At 38.5% G+C, this 11,035-nt stretch overlaps 1 protein-coding gene across 7 annotated transcripts in view; it reads left to right on the top strand.

Annotated features, from left to right (window-relative positions):
- RUNX1T1 (RUNX1 partner transcriptional co-repressor 1) overlaps positions 1 to 11,035 on the top strand; it is a 115,438-nt gene that overhangs the window by 75,830 nt on the left and 28,573 nt on the right. For all 7 annotated transcript variants that reach the window (XM_085053179.1, XM_085053180.1, XM_085053183.1 and 4 more), the window contains 2 exons: positions 2,128 to 2,309; positions 10,102 to 10,352. In XM_085053179.1, coding sequence (XP_084909305.1) covers positions 2,128 to 2,309; positions 10,102 to 10,352 — 433 coding nt within the window. The remainder of the gene's footprint in view (positions 1 to 2,127; positions 2,310 to 10,101; positions 10,353 to 11,035) is intronic.

Genomic DNA, 11,035 nt, shown 5'->3' with positions numbered 1-11,035 from the left:
TGTCAATCATAATTTTCTATACTAACTTATAAAAAAATTAGGAAACTGAATATATCCACATTTAATTAACATACTAAAAGTTGAACATGCTTGTTCTGTGCAAAGAAAATCTGTTCAATCTATTTAGATAAATTTATCTGCAAATGTTCATGTTTATGGTTAAAGAGCAAGAATGAACATTTCTTTGGGAGAAGGAAAACAAGTAAAATAAATCAGGTTTTGCTGAACAGTTCAAAATTTGTTTGTCTTGTAGGAATGCCCATGCATTAAAAAGGTCCTTTTTGTTTGTGATCATGGATAAGAAACACAAATTTGTTGTTTCTCCCTTCATTACTCACCTGCTAAGTAGGGCCTTCACATTTCTACCTCACAGGCATGCTGAGATATGATGATGCATCTTTAAAGTATATACCCTATTCAAATGCTAGATCTGATTTTTTTATTTCTTCCAGATATTTATTTGTAAATATATATGAACTTCTCCAACCATTTTCTGCCATGCGAGGCAGTTCAGGTAGTTGGGTTTCTTGACTTGAATTCTGTGTGAGCTTTTTTTAAAAAACAGTGAAATTAAAGCAAGTGAAGAACCCTGCTCATGACACAGTCAGCCAGCCATTCAATCTCTCTCCCTCACTGATAACCAAAAGAAAATATCTACTTGGTTCTTTCACAAAATATTTCTGTTCTGTGTAGGTCTGAGAAGACTTCCATATTCCACAACCAGCTCTTCTTTCCATCCTAAGATGAATAACTGATAGCAATTTCTTTTTTCTTCATTGTTAAAAGTTTCATATGTACTGACTCTATTCTGGCATTTTTTGTGACTCAGTAGTTCTGCTTTCATGGTATAGCAACAGGTACTGGAGCATTTGTCATTGTTAAAATGCTAATCAAGTAATTGACGAAGATCCTGGGCTCAAAACTTTCCAGAACATCTGCTTTTTATTTGGTTCTCTGCACATTACTGTTAGAACTTTCTTGACTTATGCAGTATTTTCCTGTTTAAAAAAGGAGTTATTTTAGTTTTGTTTGTTTGGAATTTTTTTTAAGTGGGAGTTATTTCAAAAGCAAAGGAAACTAGTGAAGTTCTTTGTCTTATCTTTAGTTACTAAAGGTTATGAAATTTAATCCAATACTTAAAAATTCTGAGGTGAAGAATCATTGTGCAGTAGTCATGGAACAAGAGAGGTCAAGGCACATCACTTTATGGTACAAAAAGTAATCAGGTAAAAAATGAGTGGCCTGCCTTAGTATCGATGTTGGCATGTACTGCAAAGAAAGGAAGGTATTTCCCAAGATGTGTAACTGTCTCTTCAGAGGGAAAGGGCATAAGGTCCCACCTGTTCTGGCAAAAAGTATGACTAAGTATGACCCCAGTAGAAGGGCAAAACATGCTGCCCAGCGATCAGTGAGCATTTCCAGTTCTCTTTGAGTCCTGGTAATCTCCAGCCCATGACCCAAGTCCCAGTGGGGCCATGAGAGAACAGTTAGAAATCCTTCAAGCTACATCTGGCTAGGAGGAGGATTGGAGCCCTCCAGGTGATTAATCAAAGCTCTGGAACGTGAGATTTTGTTGTAATCTTTATCTTAATGTGTAACTGCAAGTGTAATGGGAAGGCTGAGGGCAACCCTATTCTCAATCCTGTTCTCCCCAAGGCCCTTGAAAGATGATGACTGAAGCAGCTTATAGAGCTGCAGATCCCCTGGTTTCAGACAATTTCTGAGTACTAACTGCAGTTTGAATGGGAAACAAATATTGAGGAAAGATTGTCACTTGTTTAAAGCAGCTGCTCCATAGGACTTGAGGTTTTTAGATAGTAAGAAAGCAGAAGTCAGCTAAGACAGAGCTTTTCCACATCTTTAAAGATGTGGAACTCCTCAGACCTGATTTTCTCACTTACATTTACAGGTTTTTTTAACGTTTTCAGTAAACTCCTGTCCTTTCATGCATATTTAGTACAGCTATAGCAACTTTTGGAGGCTGCCTGCTTTCAGGCAGCTAACCACAACAAACCTAGCTGGGGATGATGGCAAGAGCAGGCTTTCCTCTGATTTCTGATTTTTCTTCTTCATCTCTGTTGAAACTGCTTGCAAATTGCCCTCTTAATGTGTGCTATGCTCTTGCAGGCCAATCTGCCCCTGCTGCAGCGGGAGCTGCTGCACTGTGCAAGGCTAGCCAAGCAGAACCCAGCCCAGTACCTCGCCCAGCACGAACAGCTGCTTCTGGATGCCAGCACCACCTCACCTGTTGACTCCTCAGAGCTGCTTCTCGATGTGAACGAAAACGGGAAGAGGCGAACTCCAGACAGGTGAGCACCACCGTGCCCTTCATACCCTGCTCAGAGTGTCTGTGGGCCTGAGGCGCTGAGCTCCACCAGCAAGGGGGGAGCGTGTGGGTGGGTGCTGGGGGGATACTCGGATGGTGTTCCCAGAATGTGGGTCTTGTCCTGCCTTCAGGTCCAACCTGACCGTGAATGTTTCCAGAGATGGGGCATTTAGCACCTCTCTGGGCAACCTGTGCCAGTGTTTCACTGCCTTCCTTGCTAAAAATTTCTTCTGTATACCCAGTCTGAATCTACTTGCTTATTAGCTTAAAATCATTATCCCATGCTCTGTCATAACAGGCCCTGCTTATGCATGTCTACATATACATGCATGTGTGTATATATATAGAGAGAGCTACATACACATATATATTTCTGTGTATATAAATATAATATGTGCACGCACTGATTCTGTCACCTGAGGACACACTGTGGTCATATCCACACAGAAGTAATGGTCAGCCAGTGCTGTATTACTTTATGCACAGTATTTCTGTTATGAAGTGACAAGCAACAGATCATGCCAGTTCCATATGCAAGTCCTTTGCATTTGACATTTTGTTGAACTCAACATTAAGTATGAGGAGAGTTGCTAAGCATTTATATTGGGAAGTACAAGGCAAACCCCAGAGCACAGTCAGGGCTTTGACTCCTTCTGCTGTGCCATATTTGCATATCCATACATGGAATATGCATAAGGATATTTCTTCCAAAGAGGAGAAGTGTACACTGAAATCTGTTTTGTTGTTGAGCTGAGAAAAGAGTCCATGCAGAAATGGGGGGCAAGCAAATGCATCTGCGTGAAGTACAGTAGCTCTAGGGGTATGGCACAGTTTTTGTTTTTTGGAATAAGGTTCTTTGTTTAGTGTTACAAGGAAATTACTCTTGTGGTTATTTACTTTTAACTGTGCTCCAATGCTAATGTTAGAAATTCTAATGGCATTTACAGTTTACCTTTGGGAGACTTAGGTACTGTATTTTTCATTGATTTGTTTGCCATGGGTTATATAGTGTGGAAAACTTTCATTATGCTGTCCTGCCAAATACCACTACCTGTATGCCTGAGGTATGCAAGTGTCCTAGTTATCCTTTAAATGAAAAAGATGAAGATTTGCAAAATCAAAGAAGCCTCGTAACGTTGTACAGGTGACATTTTTGTGTTGGAACAGGCTTAAATGGCACAAAAATAAAGAGAAAACACAGTAAAACTTTAGGCTTCTCATAGCCAGTAGTGAGAAGTAAAATTTAAAGTAACAAAGCCATTAGACAGAAAAAGATGTGAAAGTATTTGAAATTAGTTTTCCCGAGATTGTGTTTTAGAAAAATCACTATGGACCAGTGAGAAAATTAAGGTACAAGTAGAGAAGCTCTTTTTATGTGTACATGCCCTCTTTTCACCAGTTTTTCCAGACACCTGGACCAGACTGAAGCAGCTATTGGGGTTAACACAAGCGTGTTTCTGCACCTTAGAAAGATGATTAATTTTTGAACGCTTTACATGTATTCTCTTACTCTGTGCAAGTAAATAACTTTTCCAAAGCTGAAATTTAGCACCTTGGGGCAGTTCTGTATATCCTCAGTCTTTGCAGAGTAGTGTACCAAAACATGTGCTAAAAAGGCCTCTTAGTATCTTGTGAATAACTTAAATGTCAGCATGCTGTAGTTCAGCGTCAGTAGCAGACACAACATTTTTCCTACAAGGAGATAGACACACATGAAATTATCTCATAAGCCAGTAAGGTCATGCTTTACAGAATATGGAGGAAAAGAAGGATGTCCCTTCCTGACAGCCCTAACTAATTTTTTTTTCCTGTTAGTAGAGAGCAGTATTACTCACATCTTCCATAAAGCCACAAAAGAAAAATGTAAAATAAAGTATTTACTTTGCTTTCTGTCCTTAACATTTAAAATAATGCTCCCTCCCTTTGAGACCCTGTTTGACTGCATTGAATTTTGGTTATTTTGTAGTAAGTACAGCTCCCCTGTGTTATCTGCAGTCCTGCTTGTGAGGGAGAAGATGGGTGACGCAGGTAGAGACCGGGACAAGAACTTCATAATGGAAAGACCCTGTATTGGTTTTACCGCAAAAAGGACATAAGATTAGCTCATAAAGGGACCAGAAGATCGGGAGAATATTGGATTTTAAAGTCAGCCTTCATATTTTAATTAAAACTGTGGCCTAGACCTAGAGAGATTTGGGTCTGGTTTATGAATTTTGTTCTCAGCATTTCCTTTTAGTTAAAATATTACGTGCTCTTGAAATCCCTAAGTTTCTGCTTGTGAAGTCAGGTGCCTTTGGCTTCAAAACTGAAATCTCAGGCTGTGAACAACTTGAGGAGTCTTCAGTAGTAATGAGCATTTGGAGTGTGGGGTAAACAGTTTAACTTGCAGTCCTGTGGGTAAAAGGCTGTGCTTGAATTCCCAGGGTCCAAGGAGTGTGTAGTTTCGGTTGTCCCACTGGCCTGCACGCTCCAAGGTGCAACAGCTTCGCTCAATTGCAGCCTGAAAATCAGCTCCTTAGTTCTGGGGGAACTGATGTTTCAGAAAAACACATCCTTTCTTTTTCACTCTGCACCTGTTTGCTGTAATGACAAATGCTCATGTGAAAAGAGACTGCCCAGTGTGCCCATGAGAATGGTACCTTGAGCTTAAAAAATAAATTGGTTTTCTTCAGTGTCAACCAACCCTGTCACTGTTGGCTATACAGAAAAAAAATATGCAGTAGGTTTGGCTGAGCCAAGTTCAGTGGAATTGTCTTGTGCACTGAAGAACATTTGTGCAACAGATTTAGTAAAAAGAACAAGATGCTTTTGGAAAGATTCGTAAATTTACTGAACTGGAGTCTGCATAGCTTTTAATTTGGATAATGTAAGTAAATCAACCACAAAAAACTGTCCTCAGAGGCAGAACATGCTTAGACTGAGTGAGTATTGAAACCAAATACTTCTCTGGCTTTATACTCATTACACTATTAATTATTTTAATTGTTTACAGAGGAGCACAAGGAAACATCTGGAAATATATTTACCTTTTGTTTAGATATATAAGTAATTTTCAAAGATACTAATAAAAATACAGCAGAAGATATCAGACATCCTGTAAGAGAAGGGTTTACTGTGACTCCGTTGCTAGTAAATGGAAAAAGATTGTTCAAAGACCACAGATTTCCAGGCGAACTAAATGCAGTTGGAATAATTTTGATTGAAGGTGTGTGTCTTACTGAAGTAAACTGTGGTTTCTTTTTCACTTCCCAAGCTATATGATATATGTATATACACATGCATGCATTGTATGGAATGTGTTTTATATATATATATATATATACACATACACACACACACATTTTTCATTTGGGCATGCGTAACTGCTTACCATTGATTCCAATAGAGGCAGAGTACGGTATAGGATTAGGCAAAGAAAGTGGAATGTGTGTTACATGTAACCACAGCTGCGTTGTGATTTTATGTTAAAATCCACATACAGTAATTTTTTCTGCTTATAATTTCAGAACCTTTTTGCATACCCATTTTCCAATTCTGGTTATTTATCTGCATATCCAAGTTTACTGTATGTGAGGTTTTATAGAGCAATCTGACAGCAGAGCTTCGTGTTTTACTGAATGTTTTCTTGGTGCATATGGTCTGACACGGATGAGCAGCCACGGTGAGATTTTGGAGTCTATTAAACCAGCTCATTAAAAAGATCAATCTGTTTCTGTAATAACACTGGGAACCATCAGTCACTGCAAGTGAGGAAAACTGACACCTGAGGAGACAACACATTTTGGTAATTTGTTCATGACATGTCATGAACAAAGTGTTCACTGTATTTTGTTTACAAGTTTTGGAGTTTACATTCTACTGTAGTAAAGCAAAGGAACTTGGACCAAAGTGAGTTTTTATTTTGGTGAATGAATGCTTAATTATAAATTACATGATTTAAAATACATTAACCACAAAAAAAACTTTTTGCTAATTACTTATCCTTTGAGATTACTGGGAATGGCTGTATGGCATCTGAGCATGTCATATAGTGACTTTACATTTATGACAGCTGCCTACAAAATGCATATAGGATAGCAAAAAATTCTGTTGGAATAGCATTAATTTTGAGTGAGAAGAAAACAAAAGTGGCCATGATAGTATTGTGACTTTAGAAAGTGCTGCTGTGGTTGCTGTACACTTGGAACGCATGACAAGAAATACCTGTCGAAGGTACCTGGGCATAGAATCACCTTTGATAATACTGTTAGGTAAATCTTATTTGAAGAGGCTCCTCATTATCTCAGTAAGGTGAAGGATGCTCACAGCTCTTACAGCTGTGCTCTTTGTATGCCCTGTGTAAATATGAGGAATTTTAAAAGAATTTTCATAATATGAGCTGTTAGCAAGGCAGTAGTAATCTTTTCTGTAACACAGTATTATAAACAACTATTTTATTCCAGCAAAGCATTATCATTTGTTTGCCTCATCAAACCTTTATTGGTGGAAGTCAGTTTAAATCAAAGCATCTTGCATAAATAGTAGATGAACAGCTTTGTCTCATTTTTGCAAGATGACTTTAGTGTTCTTTGAAATTGGTGTAATACTCTTGATCAGGTAAAACCTAATTTTCTAGCCAAGGCAGTTTTGCATGGTCAGATTTTCTACCCAGGAAATTATTCATAAATTGCAATGATTTAAAACTGAAATTACAACCTACAAACAACATAAATTATATTAAATGGGTGCAGCCTAAAAAGTAGTGTCTATTCTGCTATCTTTAATCTGAATAAATCATGGCTTCAAGTAAAATGACCCTTTGTGTGTTATAGCTGAAGGACTCTATCTTTATCATATTGCCAGTTTTCCAAACAACAGTGTTGATTTATGTGCACATCAAGGAAAATGTGGCCAACAGGAGCAAAAAAAAAAAGTGTCAGTCATGTTTCCTACACGTTCACTGTTATTTCTTCTCTATAGCTTGTGGTTACTTTGCAAAATTAGATGAAAACAAATTAAAATTGTGACAGTGTTATATTTGGAACTACTATTCACATGGGTCTGCCAGTTACTGGGAAACAGGAATCCTTCCTCAGGCACCTGGGGAAATGCTGTTGCCCCAAGGGGGTGAGACCTAAAAGAATGAGAAGGACTGAGATCAGAAGCAGACCAGTAGTTGTAAATCAGAGTGTCTGAATTATGGCGCTCTTCAGTACCTTGTCCTTTATCACTATATGCGGTATATTCAGATATAGTAATTTTGGCTGTGATTCCTGTTCTGATGAGGTTTTCCAAGTTGTTACCTTTTTATCTATTTTTATATGGTCAGAAACATAAAATGGATTTATGTGCAATCTCATTCTAGTTTTCTGCTAAGCTGTTTATATGGTCAGTACAGAAAATATAACAACAAATTGTGGAATTAAATTTTAACACCCAGAAAAGACAAGATAACCATTACACAACATAATAGCAAAAACATGATTTTAATTTCAGTAAATGTATTTTCAACAGTCATGATAGTTTCTATGTTAGTTAAAGTTCAGCGATATGCTGGTGTGTTTTGCAGACTAAAGTAGTGCATGCCAGTTAAAGTAATTCAGTACAAAGCATTCCTAAAAACTACAGAAATAACTGTACATTAAGTTAAAACATATACCTTTTTATGAAAATACAAGATTTTAACATCAACATCAACCTGTAGTCCAGAAAAGGATAACCGGATTCCCGCGTGTCCCAGTTTTCAGCCTTTGCTTTTCCTATACTGAGTGATAAAAAAAAGTTGGTGAGTTATTTAATTGTTTGCTGCTTCTGAGTTTTACCCATTTAAATTAGAGAACATTCTAACAGTAGCACTAGAGAACTCAGTGCAATTTAATAATTTGTCTTGTACAGACAGGACAGTATTTTTTTTTCTCTTGCATAGTATTTTGCCAACTAGAATACCGGCACAATGAGTTCAAGTGGATGTGTGCAAAGAAAACACACACCAGCAACTAAACACAAAACTTGTCTTGAAGAGCTGTCAGGAACATCACTACCCATTGGGAGTTACTGCAAGCAGTTACATCATGCCAAAAGTAATAAAAAAGTGTATGATGAACCTCAGGTTTTCTTGGTCGGGAGTTTTCACAGGCATGCTGCATTTGTTTTGGAGCAAGGTACGTGCTCCACTTTAACAAAGTATGTCTTTTATATCTGCCCAAAATTAGAATAGATGTCCTGCTGTGTTGGTGAAAGATTTTCCCCTTTTTGCCAAGTTACGGTTTAATAAAATATATATACCTGCAGCGTCTCTGGCATTAGTAATTTTGGTGAGGTCTCTGAGAAATCGCTTCACTCCTTCTGAAAACAGTGCAGCCCATCTTTTAATTTCCTGCTGCTAGTTACGAGATCTTAGTTTGATCCTCTCTCCCAGAGGATATTGGCAATGATTTCGTTTCATTCTTCCTTTCACGGGCAGTAAATGGGAATCTCTTGAGGGGAGACAATTAATACACTGAGTGTTTCCCCACTGACAGTCCTCAATGGTGGTTTATTGGTTCCTGGGGGAAGGTTTATTGTAGGGCAGTTGGTTTTAACAACAGGCAAACAAGAAAATTAACTCAAATTTACCTTTCTGTCAAAGTGCCAAAAAATTGTGTTATTACTAGGAATGGTATATTATGCCATCAATTTCTTACAGAGGATAAAATTATTTTTTAAAAAAGCTGGAATATATCAGTTTAATAAAGGTTTTTGGAGAGAGGTATGAAAGCTCAGTTCACACTATTTATATCTAATGAACTTTCTGATCAAAGCTAACATTTAGCAGGTTTTCTTTATTCATGGGGTTAAAAAACCATATTTCAGTGAAATATAACTTCACCAAAAGGGTTGTGAACCCACTGAAGTAACTCTAGTCTTCCTTTTTTTTTTTTTTTTTCTTTTTTTAAATTTTAATGGAAAATTTGTTCAATGTGAGTTCAAGGTTCTCAGGCAGAGGTGTCAAGTAGAGACTTCTTTGAAAATAGCTGATTGTGAATTGAAGAGTACCTAGAACATAGAAAACCCCTCTCCTTCTCCTGAGTAGCTCTTCCAAGCTTCCTAAGCATAAAACCTCTGTCTAAGAGTAATGGAGCGGAAAATTCTGAACATTACTGAGGACTTGAGTCTAACCACTTCTTCCTGCAACATTAATGACAGTCTCAGCACCTTTGACTGGAATAGCCCAGATGGTACAAAAATCTCTGAAGGATGCATTTCTCATCATCTAGAGTCAATTCTTTCCCAAAGTCTCAGGGTGACACTGATCTTGATGGGCGCTCATGGCATGTTGAGCTTCAGCACACTGTCATGCATTACTAGACTGTCTGGTATCTTCTTGAAAAAACATTTCTTGAACTGCAGATTTCTCCTAATCACTATAATCTATAGCACTACTGAAAAGAGGAATTACTTGGTCTCTAGCCTCATGTATGAGTTGATTGTTTCACCTCTGCAATTGCATGTGTATATTCACCCGATCAGCTGGCGATCTCAGCGAAGGCTGCTTGCTCTCCAGCCCCTCATTAAGTGGCTCCATCAGAGGGCTCACCCCACTAGTATTTCTCAGGTTACAGGGATGATTAAAGAAGGTGAATGAGTCCTTTGTATGTTTTGGACCAGCAGTGTTAGGAAATGTTCTGCAACACCACACACTTGAAGCAAAGTGAAAGAACAAACTTTAGTTCCTGAGGCTGCATGTGTAGGTGGGGGTGCATGTTCCCAAGCTCTGTTCACTAAGTGAATTAAAGTTCATTTGCTTTGTTTTTCAGAACCAAAGAAAATGGCTTTGACAGAGAGCCTTTGCACTCAGAGCATCCAAGCAAGCGGCCCTGCACTATTAGCCCAGGCCAGCGGTACAGTCCAAATAATGGCTTATCTTATCAGCCCAATGGTCTGCCTCATCCCACCCCACCTCCACCTCAGCATTATCGTTTGGATGATATGGCCATTGCCCACCACTACAGGGACTCATACAGACACCCCAATCACAGGGACCTCAGGGACAGAAACAGACCTATGGGTAAGGCACGTTGATTTTCTGTATTGTTTTCTTAGGTTTCTGTTTGCCTTGTAACTGTATTGTGAACAGGACTTTTTTACCCGCTGTTTAAATATAGCCTTTATGGCTGCTGGTCCATCCAGCTGGTTCTAATGACCTTATTTCAGATCTATATTTGTAAAAGTGGATTGAATTGTGTCTTTAAGTAAGAGGGCCAGAAGGGAGAGCAACCTGTGTCTTCAAAGCTGCATAGGTGACATGGACACTCAGGTGTATGACAGGCAAGGACAGGCAGAGCCTTTTATTTTTCTTCTAATGCCAGATTTGTGATGGTCACAACATCAATATAGCTTGATTTCAGCTTAGAGCAGAAGAAAGTTGTTATCTTTCAGAGAAGTGTTCTGTGTGTGACATCTCCAGAGCGTGGGATGTCTGCAGAGGATGTGAACAGCAGAAGCACCAGCCACACCCCACACAGCACGGTTTTGTTTAATGGGATCTCTGATGCTCTTGGATTTTGCTTCACATCTGCACTTACTTTCTTCCTTGTTTTAAACAAATCTTCAGTAAAAGAGGAGCACTTACAAATATTCAGCATCTGTATAGAGGAGGCTAAACAAAGAACAAGTGTTGGTTTCCCTTGAGTGTTGATAATAAATACTGGCTTGGTTGTATCATGTTGTCAGCTGCTCTGATATATGTGC

This window comes from Lichenostomus cassidix, chromosome 2 (assembly GCF_008360975.1).
Source record: "Lichenostomus cassidix isolate B80296 chromosome 2, HeHo_3.0, whole genome shotgun sequence".
NCBI lineage: Eukaryota > Metazoa > Chordata > Aves > Passeriformes > Meliphagidae > Lichenostomus > Lichenostomus cassidix.
The sequence above is the reverse complement of the archived record's forward strand: the minus strand, read 5'-3'. Positions and strand labels throughout refer to the sequence as shown.